At 45.7% G+C, this 16,267-nt stretch overlaps 1 protein-coding gene across 2 annotated transcripts; it reads left to right on the forward strand.

Annotated features, from left to right (window-relative positions):
• Window positions 1-5,167: 5,167 nt before the first annotated feature.
• Window positions 5,168-16,267, forward strand: rorca (RAR-related orphan receptor C a). Of its 2 annotated transcripts, none has more exons than XM_048977076.1 (10): window positions 5,168-5,539; window positions 11,538-11,623; window positions 11,915-12,056; window positions 12,202-12,633; window positions 12,732-12,853; window positions 13,659-13,791; window positions 14,230-14,337; window positions 14,857-14,967; window positions 15,069-15,181; window positions 15,328-16,267. In XM_048977076.1, exons 1-10 carry the CDS (start codon window positions 5,533-5,535, stop codon window positions 15,487-15,489), a joined length of 1,416 nt encoding a protein of 471 aa, XP_048833033.1. In that variant the 5' UTR covers window positions 5,168-5,532; the 3' UTR covers window positions 15,490-16,267. The 2 variants fall into 2 exon arrangements, with proteins under 2 accessions (XP_048833033.1, XP_048833034.1); XM_048977077.1 differs by lacking the exon at window positions 5,168-5,539 and adding an exon at window positions 8,705-8,830.

The following is a 16,267-nucleotide window of genomic DNA, read 5'->3' on the forward strand; positions in this document are numbered from 1 at the left end:
TGGCGGTGATGAAAATGATTACGGCTCCAGCTGTAGAGTATTAGGTAAGTGTGCATTATGTAAGCCCCCACCCAATGACACCACCTCCTGGGGTCCGGGCTGCAGAAGATTAGTGGACGACAATATAATTTAAAGTGTTAACATACTAGTGAAAGAAAACATGCTAATCCATCAGGGGCTGATGAATCCAGCACGTTTTCTGTCTAGAAAAAAAAAATGGTTCATACTTTTTACTTAATTTGATTTGACTTCATGTCAGAGCAAACAGGTGCCAAAATGGAAATGCGAATTTGCAATTTTCTTAAATTAAACTCTAATAGGTGTAAATTAGAGGTAGAATTTATAATAATGCAGTTGGACATAAAGAAACAGACACATGGAAAAAAGTAGAAAAGCCAGTAATAGCTTACATCCTAGTGGTGGGGGTGGGTACTACAAGGAGGCCACCTGGCCAGAGGACATAAAGATGTGTGACGTTAAGGAGAGGCGAAGAGGGGGAAGATCTGCACTGTGGTATGAAAAATGTCTGCCTGTTTTTCCTCTTCTGTTAGTTGCTTAATCTCTCTTTCCATCACCCCTCCCTCATTCCCCTTTTAATCCCACACTGCCCGTATTTCAGTTCTGCCTTTCGGGACCTGCAGCTGCATGCGTCCCCGCATGCGTGTCAGAACGAGGCAGCCAGCGCATCTGTCCTCCGGAGTTCCAGCTTGTGACCACAAGTGTGTTCGTGCGGTAAGTAGGCCAGTGTCACATGGCACGGCACGCTGATTCACCGGCGCTAAACAGACTCGCGTCTCCATGACAGCGCCGCGTGCGATGGTCCTCCTTCCCGCTCGCCTATGGTTTGGTGATGGGCCAGACCGATGAACCGACAAACAGACTGACAGACCCCGTCAAAAAATAATGTGTATGCTGTTTCCAATTGAATAACATGCAGCTTCAAATGTGATTACACGTCTTGTTCACGAAATGCAAGTCACAGGGTGGAAGGCACCGATTGGTCAAATGCGTACGCCAACATCAGGTAGATCTCCTTCTGTGTAATGATGAATTCCTCACAAAGCAGGAAGTTGGATGACTGGCCAGTTCCAGCACAGATGTACCGCAGAGGGAACATCTAAATTGGAACGTGGCTGGAACGGACCTTCAGCTATAAAACATCTATGGTAACAAGAAGGAAATGTGGTCTGTACATGGAGAAGTATCTATCATGCACAATGAGCCTCATTAGCTTCATTAGACACATCGAACCACAGCGCTAACTCCCCATCAGCAGCCTCTGCTCCCCTCTCCTGGTGCTCAGGGTCTTGAAAAGCATCCATTCCCCAAACCTCCATCTCCACAGCTGGACAGACCAGCCACCTTCTTGACCTACACCCAGGTTGCCGTCATGCAGCGGTCATCTTGGATTCCAAAACAACTCAACGTCATCACAGCCTGTTAAACACTTCATTTGACGAGTCTTGTTCCCAGGACATTACGCACACAGCAGCGTGAAGAAGCTATTACCCAGCACATGTTCGAGGAGGCGACGCGTTTGCATCCACTGTTTCACCGGGAATGTGTGACTACATAAGCTCATTCTGTTCACAGGGAGATTAAGTGAATGCAAGAGAAATGTACGGGATTATGGGAAAAGATTATCATCAGCCATAATAAAATAATAGCATTTAATGTCCAACTTCATTGCGCCATTGGCTTTGCACTCTGATTAATGGCAGATCTGTAAAGGGTGACTTGTTGAGCTAGCAGGCTCACATAAGCACAGCGTGGCTGTTAGCCAGAGGGAAAATAACCGCTGGGAAACACTAGCCAAGAGAAATGAAGAGCAGCGGATGAAAGATGCAATCGTCTCACATTATCGTCAGCAGCTGAGCATGCACCTCCGTTGTATCTGTGACGAATCTCGCGTTACGCAAATAAGTGTTTAATGTTAACGCTCGGCAATCACAACTATTTCTGAACAAGTAAATAAAGGAGAGGCCACAGATTAATGCAATTTAATTGGCTTGTTTGTGGCTTGCAGATCTGAGCTGTGCAAAATGGCGATCGTATATGTTGGTATGAGTTATCCAAAGTGACTAATTTCCAGTCAGGGAGATTAATCTGCAGGAAGCTCGTAGGAGGACACAGACGCAATTGTCAGTTTTAATGGTTTAATTAAGGCCCAAATATTCCTGCGTCATTCTAAATGTTTCACAATTCGGTGAACAATGAGAAGCACAGAAGGCCATAGCTTAGTGGTGATAATTGCAATATTGATATTCAGTTTTGAATTGAATTGCATGTGCAACAATTAATTGCAGATGTGCAATTACTTCATCTGAATGAATGAACCGTTGTTGATATGTCTGTAAGTCAGACCCAGAGCCCAACTGTTTGCCTTCGATTTTCATATAATTGCTTTTTACATCGAAATTGTGTTGCTGCTTCGGTTTTCGCTACTTCTGTATTTATCAAGTGAAAAAAGCAATTATAACACAATAAAGACAAATATAAAACAGCTATTGTTGAAGGATTTGTTGATTGAATTAGCCTGAACAAATTATTTCAAAATACCATTAGATGCAGCAATTTTGCCATTATTTAGAGTATTTAAGGCATATAATGAAATATTTTCCTAAATGTCTGACAATAGACAGACAAAACAGGCAAAAATACAACCAGAACCACTTATTGGGCACAAGTTAGTGTTGTCAAAAGAGAGACTTGTCCCTTGACATATAAGTGACACATGAAAACTGTGTCTATCTGTACAGCATTGCCAAATTTTGCACTTTCAGAGAGTTGATCTAAACGGTAAGAAAATAGCATCAGGGAGAGTTTGGCATGGGAAGCATACGCGAGAGGAGCGGGGCGGCAACAGACTGACCTATTGGTTTGTGCTTGGGGGAGGGGCGTGGGTGGGGTCGAAGCAGATTACAGCCCCGCAGAGAAGCAAGGGATTAGCAGGCATTCGAAAGAGGAGAAGAGAGAGGGATTAGCAGGATGAGCGAGACGAGTGGGGAGGGGATTATGGTACCGAGAGTGGGATCCAAAAATAATCCCTCAGCATACTGGGCATCATCCACTGTAGAATAGATGGGGGGTGGGGATGGGGGCTGGGGGGGGGGTACACCAGTTACTGCCTGCTGCTTTATCCACATTGTCAATCCCCCAATTCTGATCTCTCACCCTCGCCCGCCTGCGCGCGTCTGACATTTCAAATTCCACTATCTCCTTCTGTCTCTCTTCTCCCTCCTGTCCCTTCTATTCAGACTCTCTGTGTTATGAAGCCCCTCCTTGCATCACACTGCTTATTCTCCCCCCTAACCCTAACCCCCCCTCTAATTCTGTAACTCGGAGGTTATGTAAGATTTGGGGTTGGGGGGAGGGGGGGGGGTCAGTCATGCAGCCTCAGAACACTGTGCAGAGGAAGGAGAAAAGGGAGAGAGAGAGAGAGAAGGAGCGAGAGGGAAACGAAGGGGGAAACGGAAGGGGATGAAATCAGATGGAATGAGGAAAAAGATGTGAAAATGCATTTGGGGGATAAGAAAAGAAAATCAGGGCTGTTGGAGAACAGGAGGGAAATGAAAGCTGACACATTAACATGTATCACTGTTTAGTATCCGGGGTCTTTCCAAAGACTGTCTGCGGATGTGGTATGCTGATTATTCTATCCATCCACCCATCCATCTCTCCGTTTTTTGTGTTCCCACTTGTCCTATTCGGGGTCGCGGGGGTCCAAAGCCTATGTCAGAAGCAACTGGTGCAGGATGCTGATTACTCATGCAATGATAATTATTATTTTCAGCATTGACCTGAGTGTATGTGGCATAGGCGGTTGCTAAGCATTCTCTACAGACATCACGCTGCCATGTGGCGGAGATGAGCGAGACAGAGAAAGAGTTGGAACGTAGATTAGAGTAGAAGAGTGTGGAGGATAATAGAGGTGGAGTGACTGGAAAATAACAGTCCAAGAAATAGCTGAAACCGAAGGCCAATGGTAAACAATCACCGGGTAAACACAAGCTGGGGGGAGGCAAGTCTGGGGGGGGGGATGGAGGGACTCACCAGTGTTCCAGTAACCTACTTACAATAATCCTTCGCATTTCTCATTTCTGAAAATGCAGGAACGTTACATCACATTACTCTCTGATTAAAATCACCGTTTTATCAAAGTCTACATTTACTGAAACATTTAGCACAGAGGCACACATAAACAAGCCACATTACATCTTAACGTCTTAAAACACCTATAGTTTTGCTCATGAACCTGAATATATGAGTGAGGATTTTCACGTGCTCCTTTGCCTAGACATGTACTGTTCTTAAGGATGGTTTGCATTATACAGAACTGCTCCTGCAGTCACAGCAACCAAGCCCATCTGTGCCTAAAATCTTATTATCCTTCTAATAAGTAGAAGAACTTGATCTGACTCAACTCATGGGGGGAAATGAACCACTAGACAACATTATTAAATTTTCTCTCCGATAACTAGTAGCTTTTTAAACAGATGTTAACTGTCAGGCGACGTCTCCCCTCATACCCCTTCAACGTTAACCTCACCATATCACTCAATTATTAAGCATAATGGTGGAAATGCAGTACTGATGTTGCTCAAAGTAATTTTAGAAAACCAAACTCAATCTAAATACTCTGCCTTTGTATCTTAATTGGACAGACCTTTTTGTAACCGCTTTGTAAAAATGCTTTTTCACAAGAGACACGTTGTTATTGTTTAAGCCTAATATGTATTTTAAATTGTGCTGCACAATGAATTTAAAATTATGGTATAAATTAGATTCTGCTGTAATAAATTGACATGCATTTGTTATATTTTTAGTTATGACTTGTTTATAATTTAATCAAAGACAAAAATTGGTCTAGTTGATTTCTGTTTACATTTCGTCGTCGTAAACTTATCAAATGCATTTAACCAGCATGCACTCGCTTAGACAAACTAAATTCTCCGAGAATTTCAGACCGAACATTTTGACGATAAGAACGACAGCAACGAACTTCTGCAGAACAAGATGTATTTATTTATTTATTGCTCCCTAACGATTTACACATAAAGCACACATAACGCAGGAAAACGCCGCAGGGTTCAACAAGCCAATAATTTCCCACGACGACGTTATGACACACTGCCACACTTTCCCACGCGCGCCGGTCCTCCTTAAGCGCGTGGAAACGACGCGCGCCGCTTCGCGGGGCACAAGGCGGGCCAAGCGAAGCGGGATCATGTGAGAGTCCACGCGACGAAAGTAGGTTAGCGCTAGGGGAGGGAAGGAGGCAGAGTCAGAGCAGCAAAGCGAGCGGACGGTTCCAGTGCTCCGGAGGACGCGGCGAAACGTCCGCAAACACGCACTGACATTTTATTAGGCTTAGCGACAAGCGCCACTTCTGAAACATATGAGGATTTGCTTCTGTTTTAATTTTTTTCAAAGGCTCCGAATCGGAGCTTTAAGAACTATATTTAGTAATTGTATTTACCTCTTTTATTTTAATGGTTTGTTATTGCATGGCTCGAAGATAATATAACAAAGATGAGAGGTGAGTCAAAATTATCCTTTATCACCCTGAAAATTCTTAAGCGCGTTCAAGACAATTCTTTTGCCGTCCTCGTTGCGCAAACTACGAGTAAAATTGATTAAAGTTTGTATCGTGGTGCTGTCTGCATAAATAACATTGATTGACTAGGATTAAGGCAGATAGCCGTTTATCTGCGAGACGCCACTTTTGTGGCGCAGACGGTGTCGTAAAATTTGTCAAAGTTTACCGAGCAACAGTGCGCGAATGAAGCAGTTTTTCTAATCTGCGCGGAATGTGCACAATAAATGTTTGTATGCAATGTTTGAAAATGATTGCATGTCATTCACTTTAAAAGAATCGTGGTTGAGTTGCTTCTTCATAAGCTTCAGCTCTTGAAATCGAAGAAAAAAAATGACGGTGTATTTCGGTCGCTGTTAGCGAGCAACTAGTCTCAATTATGTAAGGCGGGGGAGGGTAGTAAGGCGAGTGACAATATAAGTCAAAGCAAATAATACTTTATAAGCCGGAGAATAACTACAGCAAACATGTAATGAGTGGTGTTTTTACATTGATATACAGCTGTATATAATACTTGTTTTCTTTGTAATTGGTGTCGTTTATAAGTTTTCAGTATGAGTTCTATGTATTTCATATGATGGAAGTGAAGTTTTTGAGATTGTTGATTTTTGTTGCAGTGAATATGGTGGAGCGCGAGCCGGCGTTAACGCGGCGATGCGCGTGTTGTTGTTTTCCGATCGCCAGCATGGCCGGCTGTGTGCGACGAGGGAGAGGGAGGCTTGGCTGTTCCATTGACCTAGTTCTGTCATTGAGGATTACACAGCATTTAAAGGGGTGCAAGGAAGGGATGTAATAGCATGGGATGGCGGGACATTAAGGAGGCGGGCCCTATTCGGGCAGTCGTGGCAGTCTGATCTTAATCGCGGAGTAAGGAATCGGTTCGTTTTGTTTTGGATTTTGAGATAAGTGTAGCCATGAACGTAATACTTGTGCTCGCGGTCGTATGTCAATACCAGCAGCGATTTATTGAACAGAAACCTTAAACTGCATTTATCCAAATGAAATGCCGGCATCGTATCAGTGCAGAGCACGCAGTGATTCCTTTTATCACATTATTATTATCATTATTATTATTATTATTATTATTATTATTATTATTATTATTATTATTGCTAGTAGTAGTAGTATTGTTGTTGTTGTTTTGGTTTTTGCTGTTATTGTTGCTGTTGTATAATGTTAGGGAGTATGTTTCAGTGTACTTGAATAAATTACTTTCCATGTAATAACTCTTTTGGTGTGTGTGTGTATATATATATACTGTATATATACTGTGTGTGTGTGTGTATGTATGTGTGTGTGTGTATATATATATATATATATATATATATATATATATGCTGATGTGGTCCGTCTTTATTTCCTTGTCAAGTTAGGGCCGATTCAAGAGGCAAATTTGCTCAAATTTTCCATTTTGAATTCCATTTTTCCAGCCATATTCCGAATGCAGAGTTTTGCTTAGTTTGCGCTAATTACTTAACTAAAACCAGGATAGTTGCCTTCACTTGTGGTTTTTTATTTTTTGTAGTTAGAATAGCCAAGGTACTGCATGCTCTGCGCCATGACTGTGTCAGGCTCACGGCAGTGCATTTCAGGCACTCTGCCGCCTGATGCTGTCGACACTGCAGGGAGATAAGGTGCTGTCAGTCATACAGAACAGACTGAGAAGCAGCCACATGAACCACAGCCATACTCCCAAGCTGCGATCAGTACAGACCTTGTGGAATAGCTGGCAGAGGGACTTAGAGTCAGTTGATCCCTCGGAGAGTGTAAGGTGAAGCTGAGCACTCTGTGTCAAAGGAGCGATTAGTTACAGTGAGCTTTGTAATGCTGGCCAAACGTTGGCGCAGTTTAGCACAGAACAGCTTCAGGGTGACTATAGCATGTGCCCAGTCCTAATGCACAAAATTTTCAGGTACTGGCGCATTCCCTGCTCTGTGGCCACCATGCTCGCGGTGAGGCTTGGCGCAACACAGACTCCTGGTCCGGGGAAAAGCTCTAAACAGCAAGCAGTAAAACATCCTCCTTTGTAAGCTTTTACGTGCTTGTGCCTGGGGGCGGAGCTAGTCACAAGTCTGACTGCCTGAAAATCTGACAGCTGTCAGACCACAGACCGTAGCTGAGATGCATCCCCTTGGTGTCTGAGCAATGGCTTTGGGGCGGGAGGGCAGATGACACAGCGTGTGTCAGTACTGGGAGAAGGGAATCCAGCGTAGAAAAATGTAGATGCCATTTTACAAGTCATTTTTATCCTTTCATGGACGTTTTTTTTTTTTATTGTTAAAATAAACTGATATCTGTACTTTTTTTTTCCACACCTGCTAATTGCCTTCTCACATCTCTTAGTGAAGTATTCATTATAATAGTAATTATTAAATGTATATCTATATTAAATAATAGTATTTTAAAAAGGGCCACAGTAAATTATGTAAGAGAATGGTGCTACAAAATTAAGCACCTCAGTCTGTGTTGGTTGCCAGGGAGTAAGTTATACGGCTAGATAGATATTTTTAGATTTACCAGGAGGCATGAGTGATTCAACAAATTCCCTTTTACAGTAAAAACTGCTGCTGTTATCCATTGGCGTCATTGCTGTTTGCCGGCTGCTCTCCGTCCTGATCCGGGGGGGCTCCTCTGATGGCTGGTTTCTGCTCCATCCAAAATATATTGAATGAGGCTTAAAGTAACTGCGAGAAATTACATGTAGCATCTATTACCAATCACAAGTAACAGACGATAAAAGCGCGGGCCCGTTTATGCAACCGTAATGCGTTGCATGCAACACAGCTTATTTCATTTGAGTATTCAAACAATAGTAAAAACAGTATGAGCTTTAATTAGGTTGAACTGTGTCGTCGCTCATTATGTCACATAAATATATTTGCTTGTTTTTACAATGTATACGGGGGAAAAAAAACAGGAGGGCCGATAATATTCCTCCACCAAGATCTCAGACAATGAATTCAATCCATGCCCAATCACACCTATTTGCTAGCAGATGAATAAAAAATCAGTCATCCCAGGTGGCCCTGTGGGAGCAGGGTTGAGAACTGAGACCCTATGAACTGGGAGATGATGAATATGGGGGGTGGGGTGGGCTGGGGGGGGGTCCCCTGTTGGCCTGTGTTTCAGCTGAGCGATACGGGTTTTAGCCCAGACCCAAAAGTGCTGGCCGCGCACGAAGCTCTCATAACGGAGGCTAAACTGAGGACATGGTGTGCAGATGCCAAGTATAAGGTAAACAGAACCTTTGGACACAGCCAGATCGCTTAATGAAGGGAGATAAGAGGACAAAGTCTCAGCAATTGACCAAGACTTCAGCCTGGCGCTCTGTAATAAAGCAAATTATGCTTTGGCTGACCGACACAGTGCGCTAAAAGTACAGAAAAGTGCATTGTAACCTTTCATAGGAATAAGCTATGGATGAATCTGCGTGACTCACCTTTCATTCGGCTTTTACTGAGTGCCTTGTAATATGTCTCTTGTCATGCTAGACAGGCAAACAATTACACGTTAAACTGAAGAAATCTCTGATAAATGTTTGAATATCTCCTTCTTGCAGTGTAGTCCAAGGATATAGCATTCACTGTATATGCATTTGCAGGAGAGCTTTTCGCTCCAAGACTGCAAAGACATGATTCTTGGAGTGTCGATAAATACAGTGAAATGCTCGGTGTTACAATGTGAAACTGGACTGTGTTACATGCAGCACTTCCTGACGGTGCATGGAACTGTGACCTGGAGTAATTACCGGAATCATTTTCATCACTATGACAGTAGTCTGGGGGGGTCACGGAATTCCCCTCTCTGCATTCCCATCTGTATTAAATGGTTGTAGAATAACCGCTTAATGTTTTATTTGTTGATTTTTATAGATTTCGCCCCCCCCCCCCAGATTGCCTCCTAATATTAATTTATTGGCATATTTTATTCATGTCTGTTACAAGTATGCAGCAATTATTCATGTTGTGTTATGTCATTTAGTCATCCATGTATCTGACATTAATTTGCCTACTCTGTACAATGTAAAACTTTTAAAAGTGTGCACATAAAAGATGTTTTATGGAAATACAATATGAAAAGCAGCTTATGTAATTCTGGTCTTTGCAGGCTTATTTGTATTAGACCCCCCTGGCTTTCTGCAGTGTGACTGGGGACTGAATTAAAAATAGTTTTATGTCGGCGTGCAGAGACAGCTGAAGCTGCGGTCGCATGCTTTACATACGTTAACACGTTTCGGAGACCGTATAAGTTACTGCGTCGCTCTGGAATTTGTTTTTCGCTACCTGTAGGTAGTGCCCTCAGCACTGCACTTCCTGCATTGTCAGGAAGTTTTTCTACCCAGTTATATATTCATCAATGTCAGTAAGCGTTACGCTGATCTTTTGAATGTGATTATCAAGGGTTCACTGGCTTGGAATGTTGAAGTCTGTTTTTGTAAGTGGAAAAGAGGGTTACATCCACTGGCGTTTCTGATTGGTCCACCTTACAACCCTAAAAAACAGAAATGAGATTGTTGTCCTTACTGTGCCACCACCCACAGCCCCCCCCCCCCCCCCCCAACCCCTCGCCGTTCAGTGGGAAAGTGTGTCAGTAGAACAGCTCGTCCACATAGCCTGACCGTGCTGCCGCTGATTGACATTCAGAGCAGCGAGTTGGCGGCGGAGCTAAGCGCACAGGAGCCAATGAGCAGCAAGTGCAGCGGTAGAGGGGGGGCGGGCCCATTCCGGCGTTGCTAGGGTGACCTCCCTTGAATGAGCGTGTTTGTGGAATGGTGGAATGTAGCCAGAAGGCAGTTATATAACATCGAAAGGGTGGGGGCGACAGGGGACTGGGCGGCATGGAAGAGGGAGAGAGTGCAAAGGGCGCTTTCCGTGACATTTCACTCACAGTCCGCACTACATGTCTCCTGAACGCCCGAGCCCATGGGGCACATTCCGGATTGTTCTTATTAACCTGCTTCTGCATACGCCTAGCGTGCTTCCATTCATCCCGCGATAGATGATGCGTTAAGTAACCTGCGGGCCTCACTGGCTGACTAACGCGGCAGTGCGCTGCCGTCCGACCAGCCGGCGAACTGCACGATTCTTCCTGCTGCTATAAATGAGACGTTACCTAACGCCTTGCGTCACGAGGCGCAGCCACAAAAAGAAAGGCCGACGCTGCCTGGCGACATGTCAGGTCAGCCCGGAAGGCTCTCGTTTTCTAGGTAACTTCCACTTATGCCTCAAAGAGAACATGAGCCAAGGAAACCTGATCTATCTAATGCAGCTGGCCTGCTGTAATGGGAGGGGGGCTGCCTTTTAGGTAACTAACTGGATGAAAAGAAAACGACAGCTGAGTACAGAATCGCGTAGATTTTTGTTTCTTTTCAATTAATTTCCAGTAACTTTAGCTTAATTCCCCGTCCTGGTCTGAAGCCCTGGGGTGTTTCTACACCCCATTGTTAACGAAGGCTGTAAATGTTGGCAGGTGGGTTGGTGGGCAGTACTGTAGCCTCACAGCAGCCGGGCCAGGGGTTCGAATGCTTACTTTATAAAGCTCTATCTTCCTGATAATATTCTGCTGCAGTTGCACTGTGTGCACTATTGTGTTTGACCGTCGCGTGATGTACTTGAAGGTGCCTGTTATTACCATCATTGCAGAGTCATTTTTAATGCCAGCCATTAATTCAGGTGCTGCGATAACAGGTCTAAGCATATATTGGCTGCAGTCTTTACAAGCTGTTGTACTGTTGAAAATTTCCACTTGCAGGTAACTTGACTTCTGTGTAAGAATTATAAGCAGATTAATTGGGGTTTTCTTGTCAGGAATAAAGCAGTTATAAGAAAGACTGTTGATTGGAGGCTGCATGAAAAAAAAAATGCCCAATGGCAGCTCTCTAAGTTTTGCTTCAGACCACGTTATCAGCGTGTTCTCCTGTTCCCTCCCGTTTTATCTCCAGCTCAAATTGAAGTAATCCCGTGTAAGATCTGCGGGGACAAGTCATCTGGGATCCACTATGGCGTGATCACCTGTGAGGGATGCAAGGTGAGAGCTCACCACGTGCAGATGCAGTTCGATTACATTTATTTTCATATAGCGCCTTTCACGACACGGTCGCCCCAAGGCGCTTCACATGGGTGCGTTTCGATACATTCCTGCATCATTTATACAGATCTGTTTACACCCAGCAGCAAAGCATAACAAAGCGTGTGTATGGATACATATTCCTCAGCACCTGCTCTGTCGGCACGGGGCCCATTTTCCCGACCCGTCCTGTCACTCTCTCCGTCCCTCGCGAGCTGCGGTAACGTCCCCTCGCGGGGTTTGTCCACACAGGGATTCTTCCGGCGTAGTCAGCAGAACAATGCCATGTACTCCTGCTCCCGGCAGAGGAACTGCCTGATCGACCGCACCAACCGCAACCGCTGCCAGCACTGCCGCCTGCAGAAGTGCCTGGCACTGGGGATGAGTCGCGATGGTAAGGAGACGGACCGCGGTCGGCACCGGGCCGCTCTGTGGGGCCCTTAGACGCTACAGCGCGGCCAAACCTCTGGACCGACGGTATGTCCCACGTGCTCATCATCTTCACGAAATCTGCTCTCCTTGCCATCTTTGTGCCGTAGCCGTTAAGTTTGGCCGCATGTCCAAAAAGCAGCGAGACAGCCTCTACGCCGAGGTCCAGAAACACCAGCAGACGCAGGAGCGCGGTACCGGGGTCCGGGACGACGGGGGCGAGAACACGGTCCACAGCAGGGCGTACAGCAGGAGCTCCGGCTTGGCCCTCAGCGACCTCGATGACATCACCACACTGCCCGATGGACTGCTCTTTGACCTGCCCCTAACACCGGAGGGCGCTAGCGAGTACTGTGCTCTGGAGCTCCTGGGAGGGAGTGCCGGGAGCAGCTCGTCCACGCAGAGCTCGCCGGAGCAGAGCAGCCTGGACTTCGCGGACGGCAGCCTGGTCGAGCACGAGTATCAGCTTCTTCACGAACCCAGCCTCTTCGCACACTCCCTTCTCAACGGCTCCCCCGCCAAATGCTCCCTGCTCGAGATCGGTGGGTCATCCCCTACAGCTAAGGCTGCCTTTGCGACGCTTCGCGAATCCGTGTCTTGCGGGGTTTCTGGAAGAAGTTCCTCCTTTGTTTTTTTTTAGAGCGCATTACCCAGAGCGTGGTGAAGTCCCACCGGGAGACGTGTCAGTACAGCACAGAGGAGCTGAAGAGTCTCATGTGGAACCAGTACACAGCTGAGGAGATCCGTCTCTACCAGAGCAAGGTGAAGTACTCATGCTGCCGCCGTGCAGAAAGACTACAGTGCTGAGTCAGTGCTTCATATCATCGCTGTCCGATAAAAACCGTGTTCGTTCACTTCTTGATGATGGTGACTTTTTACTATAGATGGGAATACGGCCATTCTTCCCCGTCTGCTGATAGTGTCTGACATCAAATTGGCCAATGAAAAGATGTCTTATGAAGTAATCTATTTAACTACTGTTTCTGTTTGTATTAGTCATTTATATTCGTGATGGTAATTTGCATGGATTACTTTATATCACCAATTTTAAGATATAGCTAGCTAACCAACATCACTTTTTTTATTGTGAATATAAAGCGAGATTAGTTTGTCTAGTTGACGTTGACATATCAGCCTTGCTGGCAACAATCCATGTAAGTCCATTTAAAACATTAAACCGTTCACCGTTAAGGCTGCTAACAGTGTCTCATAACGTCATTTTAGGTTTAATTTGTAAAGTAGTTTTTTCCTGCTCCTGGCATTTTGTATTTTAGGAGATGCATACAGTGATGTACTGTGCATAAAGTCTACGTACAAGTGGTGTTTTCCGGGACTGTATTGATCATAGCATTGTTTAGAATCATCTGTGCGTAGTGACTCACAGTAGTGAGTAACCTCCATATGATGTGCGGGTTATATTTCCTCTCACACTGGGTCGCTCTGTTTCCCCCGCTGCTCATCCTTCAGGGTACACCCCTGGCATGTTAACGAAGTGCGGTTACAAACGCCAGCATCTCTCGCTCGTAGGATTAACGGATGTGGTCCCCGGCTCGCTCTTGTTTTCCAGTCTGCGGAGGTCATGTGGCAGCAATGCGCTCACCAGCTCACCAACGCCATCCAGTACGTGGTGGAGTTTGCCAAGCGCATTGCCGGCTTCCTGGACCTGTGTCAGAATGACCAGATCATCCTCCTCAAAGCAGGTCTCTATAAGAACCCCTTATATGCATGTGAGCCAAAACAAAAATATTCAAAATGTTTGGAGTCGTTCCATGTTAATTACAGACTCCCTACTGCTCTGTTATTGGCTCGTGGGAGTTTAACTTGCACAAATATGTTCTGAGGACAGAACACTAAATGATTGGTTCAGTGAACTAACCAATCAGATTGCAGAGGAGTTGGGTCCAAGACATCTGATTGGTTGGTGCAGCCTCCTCTAGTTGCTTGGACCCACCTCCTCTACAATCCGATTGGTTACCTCTCTGAACCAATAATTTTTCATACTGCCCTCAGAACATGTTTGTGTAAGTAAACCTCCCACAAGCCTTTTATTCTTAGCACGCTACTTACCTATTCTGTCCCTGTGTGAATCATTTTCCTTTGCTTCCCTTTTAATGCTCGTTCTGTACTCTCCACTCCAGGATGTTTAGACATTCTCCTGATCCGCATGTGTAGAGTCTACAACCCACTGAACAGCACTTTGCTTTTTGATGGCAAGCACGCTGGTGTGCAGCTCTTCAAGGCTCTCGGTGAGATTTCATTACCTTATTAGCCTGCGTCGTGAAACTCCAAGTGTTCTCTTTCATTTGTGGTCATGCTCGCATTGGGTTTATAATTTAATGGCATTTTTAAATCCTGATTCCCACAACTATCCCAGTAATAACTGTGCCATATGTGGGGGGTGGGGGGGTCAGGACAATTCCAAGGGCCCCTGAATGACAAGGGCTCTAAAGAATTTGGAGAGTAATTGGATTGGTCTGGGCTGGAGGCCCAAAATCTTTAGTGACACACCTACCCTGTCATCAAATTTAACGGCAATTTCAAGAATTCTTCTCACCTAAGTGAAACTTAATTTCTGTGTTGCGTTTTCTTTTTACTAGTTTGTTTAAATCAAACATACTTGACCTTTAGGACCATTTGAGTGTCTGTTCATGTAAAAAGGGTGCAGACCAGACAGCCGTCGTTTCTGTTGGCAAACGACTCCGGAAATATAGAAAATTAGGCTAAGTGGCTGAGTCACACGCAGCTATGCCCCTCCTCCCCTGCAGGCTGTGACGACCTCGTCAGCGCTGTGTATGAGCTGGCCAAGAGCCTATTCCGGCTGCAGCTCACCGAGGAGGAGATGGCCCTCTTCAGTGCTGCCGTCTTGCTGTCCCCAGGTACGTCTCACGCACAGGTACACGGGACGGCAGCCTCGACCCCAGGCCTTCTGGAGCTTCACGGACCCCCGGGCACACACACGCTGTCTCTTTTGTTCCAGACCGACTGTGGTTGACTGACACCCAGCAGGTTCAGAAGCTGCAAGAGAGGGTTTATCTCGCGTTGCAGCATTGTCTCCACAGGGGAGGCGCTAGTGAGGAAAAACTGGCCAAGGTAACGTACTTGACTTCCGTTCTAGAATTTTTTTATGTGAAGCAGCTAAGTATCACAGTATACATTTTAGTATTAGGTGGCTTATACAAAATTAACAAAAAAAAAAAAAAACACGTCCACTCTCTCCCTTCTTCTCTTTGTCCAAGATGGTGTCCAAACTGCCCATGATGAAGTCCATTTGCAACCTTCACATCGACAAGCTTGAGTTTTTTCGCCTGCTTCACCCAGAAACGGCGTGCAGTTTCCCCCCTCTCTACAAGGAGGTGTTTGGGAGTGAAATCACCTTCCCGGACTCCACTGTGAGTTAAGGCCGATCAGAGAGTAAGATGGAAGGATACAGAGGAAGAGAGAGATGTTGTCATGGACAGAGACAGCGATTTGGGAGGATTATACAAACCCAAAACGCCACCAGCAACTCTGCGACAATCCCGCACACAACACTTTAAATTGCGACACGCTGCCCCCATCTTGGGTCTCTTCTGCGACGCAGAGGCCCTCCCTGCGCCCGATCCAGTGAAGCCGCTACACGCAGGTGGTGCACTTCTCGTAGGCCGTCCCCTGCATACCACCATGCTGTCAGGAGAAACGTCCCAGACTGTAAAGCGCTTCTCTCCGTTCACCTCGCATACGACCCCTGGAACCTGAAGTGCCCTGTAGTGTGACGTCTCGACCTCCCGAATCTCCACCATCCCTCCACGCAAGTGGAACATGAATGTACCCCAGAGCCCTGGCCCAGATTGTGAATGTAGCCGTGTGCTGTTTCCCCTATGGGTGTGCTTCTGTGATGCCTGTTTGTTGATTCGGGGCCCGGCCATTGTCGATGGTGCCCTTTGTTTGCCATTTCATCCCCTGAACAAATGAAGGGACCAAGTTTGGATACCATTCACCGTAGGTTCAGTGTGATATAAGCTCACCGTGTAATGGATTCGGCAGTATGTTGTAATGACAGCTATGCACCAGTAGGGTGGAAGATCACTGCACTGGCGCAGTGCAGTAACTCACTGACCTGTGTCCATTGGGGATGTTCAGTAGGCACCTTTTGGAGCTGCACTTTTTGAGATGCAGTATGCGAGCCCGCCCCCCCCC

Source organism: Brienomyrus brachyistius, chromosome 15, assembly GCF_023856365.1.
Source record: "Brienomyrus brachyistius isolate T26 chromosome 15, BBRACH_0.4, whole genome shotgun sequence".
NCBI lineage: Eukaryota > Metazoa > Chordata > Actinopteri > Osteoglossiformes > Mormyridae > Brienomyrus > Brienomyrus brachyistius.